Source organism: Nannospalax galili, unplaced genomic scaffold (assembly GCF_000622305.1).
Source record: "Nannospalax galili isolate Female #2095 unplaced genomic scaffold, S.galili_v1.0 scaffold707, whole genome shotgun sequence".
NCBI lineage: Eukaryota > Metazoa > Chordata > Mammalia > Rodentia > Spalacidae > Nannospalax > Nannospalax galili.
In genome coordinates, this window is record NW_008356263.1 from 1,211,277 (window position 1) to 1,223,139 (window position 11,863).

Sequence of the window (11,863 nt, forward strand, 5' to 3'; positions counted from 1 at the left end):
CACTCTTTCTCTGCTGGTGGGAATGCAAACTTGTGTAACCACTATGGAAAGCTGGGTAGAGGATTCTCAAAAAACTAAAAATGAACCTACCATATGATCCAGTGATACCACACCTTGGCATATACCCAAAGGGCTCATGATACTATAGAGATACCTGTAAATCCGTGTTTGTTACTGTTTTCTTCATAATAACTAAGAATGGAAACAACCTAAATGTCCCTCAGCTGACAAATGGCTAATGAAAATGTGGTACATCTACTCAATGTAGTTCTATTCAGAAGTAAGAAAAGATGAAATTTTGAAATTTGCAGGTAAATGGATGGAGCTAGAGAGTGTTACACTAAGTGAAGTAACAGAAAAGTCGAAAAGCAAGTGATGTATGTTTTTCCCTCATTTGTGGATTGTAGCACCAATCTCTTATGTGTGAGTATGCAACCAGACATAACTATAGGAACTAGGATAATGTAAATGAACCAGGGAGGTAAAGGATAAAGAACGTGAAAGAGAACAATAGGAAACAGGTGTTGATAAGGGAGATATGGATAAAAATTGGGTTTAAGGGAGTAGGAGGGAAGGGTATACAAGGAACCTAGGGAATAAAGGGAAAGGGGCTCAAGAGAGGTAGGACCATAGGAGAAGGGTATTATAAAGGGAGAATGGGGGAAAGTGGGGGCACCTTAATTGGGGAAACCATGATGGAGGGGTGAGACAATGCAAGAGATAAACAATGCCTAGCTAGTTTTAAAAACCAGAGGGAACCATATTATCCCTACAATCTACTGACAAATTATACATAACAGATCAAGAAATATATCTCTAGATAAGGTTTATTTGAGACCAACAGATCATTACCCAAGATTTATCTGCATGACACACAGTAATTAAAATACCAGACTGGTGGAGCTAACTTTCTTGGATGTTTAACAGACATACTTTGAGGCCAATACTAATTTGGTCAGAGGGACATACAGAACAGTTTTTGTTCCTTGCCCTCCTAGGTCGACTAGTTCCAGGGGACTATGAGCATCTCTCAAAATGTCCTATAATTGTGTTGGGTCACCTGTCCTCTTGATCAAGGAGACCCCATGAAATGGACTTGAACCAGTGTCCAGTCTACAAAGAGGAGGGTCAACACAGAGGAATCATTTCCTCCATGCTTCCAAGCAAAGCCAGCCATGGTCAAGCAGGACCTTTGACTTATCTTCACATAGGTGGATCTGGAAAAGAAAGGAGCCAGGGGCTCCTTCCAAGCCCATGTGACCCCTGAGGAACAGATCCTCAAACAACCTTAAGAGTAAAAATAAATTGGTTTATCTGGGCCAACTGTATGGCCTTAAACACCCAAAAGGAAAGTATAACCAAAGGTTAAAGGGGCCAATATACATTTTTAAGTGTCCATATGTATAGCTAAAGGCTACATCACAAGCAACAATGCTTTTGAGTTGTTGGCCAGAGTGGCCCAAGGGACTACCAGACTGTAACCCAGCATAGAACTGAGGAAATGAACAGCAGACCCCAATCTTATCTAAAGGAATATTGACAACCAATTGCTGCTAGATGAGGAACAGCTGACTTTCCTAAAACAAAGACCTCTAGATAGGCTGACTAGATTCACCAGATGGACAAGTAGTGGGGAATGCCTGGGGTCAACAACACAGCAGACAGTAGCAGGGATATCAGAGTATAAGGGCTCTATTGGGGCAATGGAGGCTATGGGAGGATGACATATGGGAAGTGGGTGTACAGTTGAATAAGATGGTTTTGGATGTTCTGTGTGATACACACACAAAAAAATCAACAAATTTAAAAACATGAATTATATTTGAGGAGGAAGCATGGAAATTTACATCATGCTAATTAGTTGAAGTGATAAACATTACCATTGAAATCTATCCAATGACTTTATAGAAATACACAGGTGCCAAGGATCTAAGTGCAACTGACTATGGCTAGTCATAATCAGATACATACAGATTAGAGATGCATGCACCAACTTATCAGTGTTATTAGCAAAAACAATGAGTCTTTCTGTAAGAAACAGTATATTAAAATGAAGTGGAGATCTTTTTAAAGGTTAAAAACTCATTCAATATTATGTCTTACAGGATTTATACTGAGTTCAATATTGTATAACTGTATTAATTCAACTGTGAACCTAACTGATTCAGCCTCTGTGGAGTGAGCTTCATGGCATAATTTAGGGACCATCTTCAATCCCTATGGCTGTTCCAGTTCTTAGGCTTCCCTGCTGACTCACAGGAACCAACACATCCATCTCCCATCCCTTGTCCTTGGACCTTGGCACTATCCGTCTGAGGCTTCTGAAGTTCTCTTAACTAGCAAGCCACTTTATCCTCATGGGGCATCCCTGAGTAGACTGAATAGAACCATCTGATTTTTCCAATATAAAATAAAATGAGAGAACCTGAAACCCAAACCAACCAGCTTTTCCTATCCAATCAAAAAGCAACCAAGGTACATCAATAATACAAACAGAAGCAGACTTCAACTCAACAAAGGAAGACTTGAGTTTCATACCAGAATAACAAGCAACAAAAGAAATCCACATGCTAAACCCACACTGAAAAAAATGATATGAAAAACCAAAATAATATGTGTTCTAGTTTGTTTCTCCATTGCTGTAACAGAATACTCTGACCAATATCATCTTGCGGAGGAAAGGGTTTATTCAGCCTACATCTCCTGGGTCACAGTTCTTAAGGGAGCCCAAGGGAGGAACTCAGGGCAGGAACATGGAGGAAGGAACTGGAGCACAGGCCATGGAGGAACACTGCTTACTGGCTTGCTCCCCTGGCCCCTGCTCAGCCTCCTTTCTTATGCAACACAGGCCCACCTGCCTGGGGTTGGCACCACCCACAGTGGGCTGGGTCCTCCCACATCACTCATCAAGAAGATGCCCCTCAGACATGGCCACAGGCCAGTCCAATAGAGGCAATTCCCCAACTGAGGCTCCCTCAACCCAGGTGTGTCAAGTTGACACTAAAGCTATCCAGCACAATTGACCCCTTGTCAACTTGACACAGAAACACATCACTATTAAACTATAACCTTTCCAATTCTTATCCCCAAGATATGATGTTAACATTAATTTCACAACGTAAGACAGCACAACCTTAAAAACCCCCACAGTCCTTAAAAAATCCAAACACTTAAAAGTCCAGTCTCTTTTAAAAATACCTTAACCGTGGGCTTCTGTAAAATCCAAAACAAGTACTGTCTTATTTCAAAGGGAAGAATCGGGCACACCTAAGCAAAACCAAAGTCCAGCAAAGCAGCTCGAGGCTGGACCTTTGGGATTCACTCATGATCTAGGCTCCAAAGGGTTCTGGCAGCTCCACTGCTCTGACTCTGCCATCCACAGCACACACAGCTTGTCTCACAGACCCAGAGGTCAGCTCTATTCCACACCTACTGCTGTCCTTGGTGGTCGTCCCATGGTCCTGGCATCTCCAAAAAGCTGGGGTCTCCACTGAAACGGAGGCTACACCTTCACCAATGGCCTCTTCTTGCCTCTTGGGGTGCAAAGCCTCAGATTCTCTCCATGACCCCTTCACTTCTGGGGTCTTCACTGCAACTGAAGCTGAACTTTGACCTATGGCCTTTCCTGGCCTCTCAGAGTGCCAAGGCTCAGCTGCTCTCTGTGACCCCTTCAACGCTTTCAGCACCAGAACTATGCAGGAGACTCTTACATGTTACCAAGTCCTGCTTCTAGCTAGAGATGGAGGCTTGGGTCCCCTCTCGACCACAGCTTCTGTGAGGACCCTGTGGAAATACTTCCCAGAAGATTTCATTATGGTGATGCTGGTCTCTTGTTACAGCTGATTTTTCAGCCCCAGCTAACCAGGATCAATTGTCCCAGTAAAGCAAAGTTTTTACTTCAGGTTCTAGTCTCTTCTAAATCACAGCTGATTCTTCAGCCCCAGCCAACCAGAAGAAACCATAGATTCTCAATTCAAAATCTCACACAAACAGACCCGATAGTCTGTTTCCTTTTGAAGCTTCACAAGCCAGGCCTCCATTCTTCACAACTCTTTCAGCATAACTGTTCCAAGCTCCATAGCAACAAACTCTAAGCACTCAATTACTTTTCCAGTCCAAAGTTCCAAACACTTCAACAATCCTCCTGCAAACAACTGGGGGGGGGGTGTCTGTCACAGCAATACCCAATCCTGGTACCAATTCTGTCCTAGTTTGTCTCTCCATTGCTGTGACAAAACACTCTGACCACTACCAACTTGTGGAGGAAAGGGTTTATTCAGCTTACATCTCCCGGGTCACAGTTCATCAAGGAGTCCAAAGTAGGAACTTCAGGGCAGGAGCCTGGAGGCAGGAGCTTGAGCACAGGCCATGGAGGATCACTGCTTACTGGCTTGCTCCCTTGGCCTCTGCTCAGCCTGCTTTCTTATGCAACACAGGCCCACCTGCCCTGGAGTGGCACCACCCACAGTGGGCTGGGCCCCCCCACATCGCTCAACAATCAAGAAGAGGCCAGACCTATGGAGGAAATTCCCCAATTGAGGCTCCCTCCACCCAGGTGTGCCAAATTGACACTAAAGCTATCCAGCATAATGTGTTCCCACCAAACACCACCAGACCTATAAAGAGTTCTACAATGAGAACCCCCTAGAGATATCCCAGGACACAGAGTCTGAAAGAACAATTATAAATATGATCAAAGAATTCAGTGAATGTAAAGAACACACATAGAACTCAAAGAAGGAAACTAAAGGAAGAGAGGGATAAACTTATGATTGAATTCACAAAGGGGACAGAAATATTAAAGAAATTTAGGCTGGAATGAAGAAGGAAGTGAAACACTCAATAAGACAATTTGAAATTGCAGGAGAAAGCCTCAGCAATAGAATTAATGAAGTAGAAAACAGAATATCAAAATTGGATAATAACGTTGAAGAATTGAACCACTCAAGCAAAGAATATAAAAAAATAAACAGGAGGGTGGTGGAGTCTGGAGACTACGCGCAGACATGGCACCTCGAAAGGGAAAGGAAAAGAAGGAAGAACAAGTCATCAGCCTTGGACCTCAGGTGGCTGAAGGAGAGAACGTATTTGGTGTCTGCCACATCTTTGCTTCCTTCAATGATACTTTCGTCCATGTCACTGATCTTTCTGGCAAGGAAACCATCTGCCGAGTGACTGGTGGAATGAAGGTGAAGGCTGACCGAGATGAGTCTTCTCCATATGCCGCCATGTTGGCTGCCCAGGATGTTGCCCAGAGGTGCAAGGAGCTGGGTATCACTGCCCTGCATATCAAACTCCGGGCCACTGGAGGAAACAGGACCAAAACCCCAGGACCTGGAGCTCAGTCAGCCCTCAGAGCTCTTGCCCGCTCAGGGATGAAAATTGGACGGATTGAGGATGTCACTCCCATCCCCTCTGACAGCACCCGCAGGAAGGGGGGTCGCCGTGGTCGCCGTCTGTGAACAGGACTTCTCAGATAATTTTCTGTTAATAAATTGCTTCCTGTAAGCTTTTTCATTTGACTCTAGTGTTGTCATGAAGGCACTATCCAGGGAGGCGAATTTACTTGATGCTTTCTAGGTCCTGGGGGCCATGACAAAAGAGCAGACAGAATATGTTGAACTACAGGCAGGATTGGTTCATCCTCTGATACGGCTTGGGAAGCCTGGGTTCTGCAATACGGTTTTTTGGAAAAGAAACTGGGAGAGGTGCTGAGGCTGCAGGTCTGTGGCATTAATTTGTCCTAGCCAGTCACTCAGACCGTGGCTTTGAAGACAGTGGAGATGTTTGTGAGCAGCATGGGGCTGCACACACTGGTTCAGGCCCTGGCTCCCAGCTTTGCCAGCACAGACCACTCCCCAACCTCGGCCACCCATTACTAACTTGTGACACATTGTGGAGTCCCGCAGTCCCTGTAGGTTAGGAGCAGCCACCACACAGCATCCCCAGGTCGCTGACCAGTGGTTACTATGACATCTACAAACTGGTCATTTGCCATTTTGTGGGGACTCCTGTCTCCTCCTGGTGGATCTGGCTTTGCCAGTGGTGGAGCTTGCTGACTGTCACAGTATCAGCACCTGGAGACTCGAACCCAGGCGAGAAGCTGGTGTGGAAGGAAATCCAAATTCAGAAGCATTTAAAAATAAAATTGTGTCTTTCGAGTGGCGGAGTCCGGAGACAACTCGCAGACATGGCACCTCGAAAGGGAAAGGAAAAGAAGGAAGAACAAGTCATCAGCCTTGGACCTCAGGTGGCTGAAGGAGAGAACGTATTTGGTGTCTGCCACATCTTTGCTTCCTTCAATGATACTTTCGTCCATGTCACTGATCTTTCTGGCAAGGAAACCATCTGCCGAGTGACTGGTGGAATGAAGGTGAAGGCTGACCGAGATGAGTCTTCTCCATATGCCGCCATGTTGGCTGCCCAGGATGTTGCCCAGAGGTGCAAGGAGCTGGGTATCACTGCCCTGCATATCAAACTCCGGGCCACTGGAGGAAACAGGACCAAAACCCCAGGACCTGGAGCTCAGTCAGCCCTCAGAGCTCTTGCCCGCTCAGGGATGAAAATTGGACGGATTGAGGATGTCACTCCCATCCCCTCTGACAGCACCCGCAGGAAGGGGGGTCGCCGTGGTCGCCGTCTGTGAACAGGACTTCTCAGATAATTTTCTGTTAATAAATTGCTTCCTGTAAAAAAAAAAAAACAAAAAAAACAGGAATAAAATATGCAGGAAATCACCATGAAAAGAACAAATTTACACATCAAAGGCATAGAGGAAGGATACTTGAGTAAATGGTGTTACCAGATCTTCAACAGGATTATAAGAGAAAATTTCCCCAAATTAAGGAAAGACACCCCATACAATTATGAGAAGTGCATAGAGCACCAAATAGACAGGACCAGAAAGGAAATTCCCCAAGGCGTATCATAGTAAAAGCACTAAATGTGCAGAAGAGAGAGAGGGGGAAAAAGTCATATATAAAGGAAAACCCTCTCATCAACAAAGATCCCTCATGCAACAGAGAGCATGAACATAAAAGGACAGAAATGGCCAAAGCATAGACAATAAGATTCTGCAGAGTGTGTGTCCTTGTACAGGACTCCTGTATTAAACTTCACCCACCCAGGGCTCATTGCAGAAGAGGAGGTGGAAAGATTGTAAGAACCAGGGGGAGAAGATGCATGACCAAACGGAAATAGTCTTCCAGGCTGCTCGGACCTTGCTCGTATGCAGCTACAGCAATGGTGTCAGCATGCGCAAGAAGTTTCTCTAAAATTGACCCCATTCTGGGGCATAAAACAAACCAAGAAATAAAAAAATTGAAATAATTCCATGCACTCTATCAGACCACAAGGCAAGAAAACTTAAAATAAACACCAGAAAAGCTCTAGTAACTATACAAACTCATGGTGATTAAACAATGCACTACTGAATGATGAATGGGTCAAAGAAATTAAGAAAGAAGACTATTTCTGGGAACGAAATGAAAAGGATAATACAATGCACAAAACCTCTGGGACACTTTAAAAGCAGTCCTAAGAGGTAAGTTTATGACTCTAAGTGCCTACATTAAAAAACCAGAAAGCACAAATAAATGACTTAACATTGCAACTCAAGACACTGGAAAGGCAAGAACAAATGAAACCCAATCTTAGCATACAAGAAGAAATAACAAAATCAGAGCAGAAATTAGTGAATTAATGTTCATGTATATACCTGAAGGCTATATAACAAGAAACAGCGCCAGACAAGAGAAACCTCCCTTCGAGTTGTCGGCCAGGGTAATCCAAGAGACTTCCAGTCAGGTTAAAAAATCCCTGACATTTTGATAGTCTTGCTTGGCATTTAAAACCCTGGTCTATATATATGTTTGCCTTAACAAATAAATATTTTGTCATTGTGTATATGAGATGTACTCTTACATCAGAGAATGAGTCTGTGGTCACTAGTGCTATCTCCAAAATTTTGTCTAAAGTTTTATTTTTGTCAGTGTTGTAGACCTGTTGTCCTACTGAGCCAAAGATAATAAATTTGGGCTCAAAAGCTGAATTCATATATTAAGGACTACTATGTAGTTCTGTGTTATGACCGCAGTTGTGGTGGCTCTTTTATATGGTAAATGTATTATGTCCTTGTATTATATAAGCTCTGTAAGATACAAAGCGTAGAGCTCTTTACCAAGCCAGTGTCCTCACACTAGAATTGTTGCTAATTTTTATCATGCATGTATTGATGAGTCTAATTGTAGCATGACTATTCTCTTTTGCAAAGATAATTAAACATGTCCTAAAACTGTATACGCCAAGAAGTGCCTCCCAATAATGAAAAGGTATTAGACATTGATCATCTAAGTGCATTTGTAAACAAGTACTTAATTTTCAAACTAATTTCTTTAAGTATTTACTCTTATTGGTTGTTATTTTGTAACAGTTTATAGCTATTTAAATTCTTGACAGACAAAATTGAACTTAAGAGTAGACTCTAGGTAGACCTGACTTATGAGCACGCCTTATATACCTCTCAGATGCTTAAAATTGGCCTTAAGTGGCTTTATTCGCACTAACTCCTTGGTATCTGTCACTTACCCAGCCTGCTCCCAACATGGGATTGGATTAGACCAACCAGCACAGTCATCCTGGCAACAGGAGACAGTCAAGATTAAATCACCAGGTGGTTACTCGGGGTGTCTGCAGACAGTATTGTTCAGAGATAAGTGGGGAAATTGTCAGAGTTCAAATGAAGCCACACTGGACCTGGTGGTGCTTGTTTGTAATCCTAGCATTTGAGAAGTTGAAGCAGAATTGTGAGTTTAAGGACATCCTGGGCTTCATAGAGAGATTGTCTGAAAGCCAACAATAAAGTGGGGTCACTTGTAGCAGCCCTTTCAAAAGTAATTAAAGCCGAAAGGTTATGGAGAAATGGTTTTTATGCATGGTTACCCAATGAGTCATAAGAAATTGGAATTTCTCCAGGAATCTCTGCCAGCCAGAGAAACTCTTCTAGGAAGAGATTTCAGACCATTCAAACAACTTGTCAAACCATTTCGCCCAGAGAGATTGGAAGACAGCAATGATGGGCAGGACCACATGTTGACCAAGATTGCTTAGCTATGCATACCTCTTTCCCTATTTTTAAACCTAAGTTTCATATCAGTTCTTAAGCTTTCCACATAAAACTCGTTTGTACTTACAGCTTCCCTGATACTGGTACTGCTCCACAATCGGGATGCTAGGTAAAAGACCAGAGAGCCAGACTCCAGTTTAAGTGCAGTTTCTGTCCTCCAGGAGCTGAAGGTGAGTGGTCACTGTATTTGAGTATTCCACAAGCCATCTCAAAGGAGTTTACAGTTGTGGGTAATGGCTTCACTGAGATTTTTCCCTTTGAATTTGCCTGTTTTTTCTCTCCAAGAAAAGTGGGGATGACTACAGGGGGAGTGAGCAGCACCAGGTCAAACCTGGAGGTGTTCACATTAAATTGAATGGAATTCTATGGCCTATTAAGGGGGTTGGGAGAGTGGAGTGGAGAGTATGGAAGACATGATGGACACATGTGATGGGCTTTGTATCTTACAGAGCTTATATAATACAAGGACATGAATACATAATAATCCTTCATATAGTAATTCAGCTTTTGAGTCAAAATTTATTACCTTTGGCTCAGTAGAACAATTGATCTACAGCACTGACAAAAATAAAACTTTAGCCAAAAGTTTGGACAGTTCAAAAGTAAAAGCTGAATTACATAAAGCTCGTATGATGCAAAGTGTAAGGGAACCCTTACACACTGCTTTCCTACAAGTTAGAATTGTTTGTGATGCTGACCTTGATGTGTTCCTAACTGTATCATGACCGTTCTCTTTAAGCAAGGATAATTATCTTATACTGTGTACTCAAAGTAGTATGTCCTAATAATTAAAAGGTATTGGATTTGGTCACCTAAGGAGTACATCTGTAAATGAGTACTTAATTTTCTTTTTAAAAGTTGTGTGTGTGTGTGTGTGCATGTACACGTGCACACGTATGCATGCCACAGCAGGAGTGTGAGAGTCAGAGGACTCCACATTCTCCACCCTCCATCTACCTCCACCTCAATGTGGCTTCTAGGGATTGAACTCAGGTTGCCAGGCTTGTGCACAAGCATTTTCCCATAAGCCATCTTGCCTGCCTCAAAGTATTTAATTTTTGAACAGATTTGAGGTAAGCTTGTACTATATAGGTAGTACCAAACCTGCAAGGACTATAGAGCAAGACTTTGTCTCAAGACAAAGCAAAGCAAAGCAAAACAAAACACAACACAAAATATGGATTTATAGGTCTCATTTAGTAATTTGAACGCTATAGAAACGTTCATTCCAGACCTAATCTATTCACTACATTTTTTTCTTTCATTTACTGTTTTTAGGGGTGCTGGGGATTGAACCCAGGACCTTGAGAATGCCATGCAAGTACTGTGCCACTGAGTTACATCCCCAGCCTTCTTTTTACTTTTTGAGACAGTATCTCACTAAGTTGCCCAGGCTGGCCTTGGAGTCACTTTGTAGCCCAAGCAGGCCCAAACTTCTGATCCTCTTGCTTCAGCTTCCTGAGTAAGTGGAATTATAGGCTTGTGTCACCAGGCCCAGCCTCCATTTTCCTCTTGAGAATCAAGGTATTCTCTAGATCTTTACCACCCCTAGGCTGTTCTCCTTCTTCAGCTTAGCCTGTATTCTTCCATCTCTGAATCTCATTATAAATCTTCAGCACCACTGTCCTAGACACTAAGGTTTTGGTGTACAAATTGTTTCTCTAATGAAATAATAACCTTCCAATGGCCTGGGATTTGTTTTATGTATTACTTGTGTGCCTTACTGATTTTTAGCCCAAAGCCAGAAGAATTTATATAGAGTACTGAGATGAAATACATCCAATTTTCATTTATTCGGCTCCTGTTGCTGAGCCTGCCGTTTGTTTCCATGCCTCCCTGCTATGATGGATCCTTATCCCTCAGGAGCTGTAAGCCCAAAGAAACTACTCCGTAAGTTGTTTCTGGTCATGATATTTTATCACAGCAACAAAAAGTAACTAATACATATGATACTACTGTGATAGCTATGATTTTAGTAAAGGAAAAATCTAACTATAACTTCAGTAATTTACAGAGCAAACTGATTGCTTGAAAAGTTCCCAGTCTGAGATAGATGATGTTCTGGTGTAGCCTTTTCTGGATTGTAGTAGAAAATGTAAATTTTCCAAAAAAAAAAAGAATATAAAGGAGTTATTGGTTGGAAGAAAACTATGCTGTCAGGTGTGACAGCAGTTTCTGTCCCAAGACAAAGTATAGCTGAGCAGCCCCACCTAGGGTTATGCTAATAGAAAACTGTCTCCTTTAGTAAAACTCAGAAGTCTTCCCTAGTTTCTCCTGCCTTCTGGTTTTATTCCGTTTTTAGTTCCTCAGGCAACATGTGCTTCAGAGCTTTTCAGAGTCATGTGCAGAAAACCTCTTCCATTCATAGGATTTCATCCCAGGACATCAAAATCAGTAGGAACAGCAGCACTGCAACAAAATTGACTGGCGTGAGAACACAGAGGGGTGAAAGAGGTGGCTTTAAACACTGGACCTCACTAAGGTGACCTTTTCAGGACTTCTTAGCTACTGGAGAGAAAAGGTTACCACCTGCAGAGATGCCCTCTGCTCTAGCACCAACGTTTAGTCTCAGACCGTTGCAGAACCAGAGTTCTGCACCTCCCAAGAGATTCCCTGGACAATGACTAAACTGGGACAATTGTCAAGGGGCATATCAGTCCAGATGTCCCAAGACAAAGTAAAGATGAGCAGCCCCATCTAGGATTGAGTGGTATATCAGTTATAAACACACAACAGATC

At 42.8% G+C, this 11,863-nt stretch overlaps 2 protein-coding genes across 2 annotated transcripts; both read left to right on the forward strand.

The window, feature by feature from the left end:
- Positions 1 to 4,978: 4,978 nt before the first annotated feature.
- Positions 4,979 to 5,522, forward strand: LOC103751139 (40S ribosomal protein S14). Its single transcript, XM_008854504.3, has one exon. It carries the CDS (start codon positions 5,007 to 5,009, stop codon positions 5,460 to 5,462), a length of 456 nt encoding a protein of 151 aa, XP_008852726.1. The 5' UTR covers positions 4,979 to 5,006; the 3' UTR covers positions 5,463 to 5,522.
- Positions 5,523 to 6,166: 644 nt separating this feature from the next.
- Positions 6,167 to 6,703, forward strand: LOC103751140 (40S ribosomal protein S14). The gene has a single exon (XM_008854506.3). The coding sequence runs from the start codon at positions 6,191 to 6,193 to the stop codon at positions 6,644 to 6,646; it is 456 nt and encodes a 151-aa protein (XP_008852728.1). The 5' UTR covers positions 6,167 to 6,190; the 3' UTR covers positions 6,647 to 6,703.
- Positions 6,704 to 11,863: the final 5,160 nt, after the last annotated feature.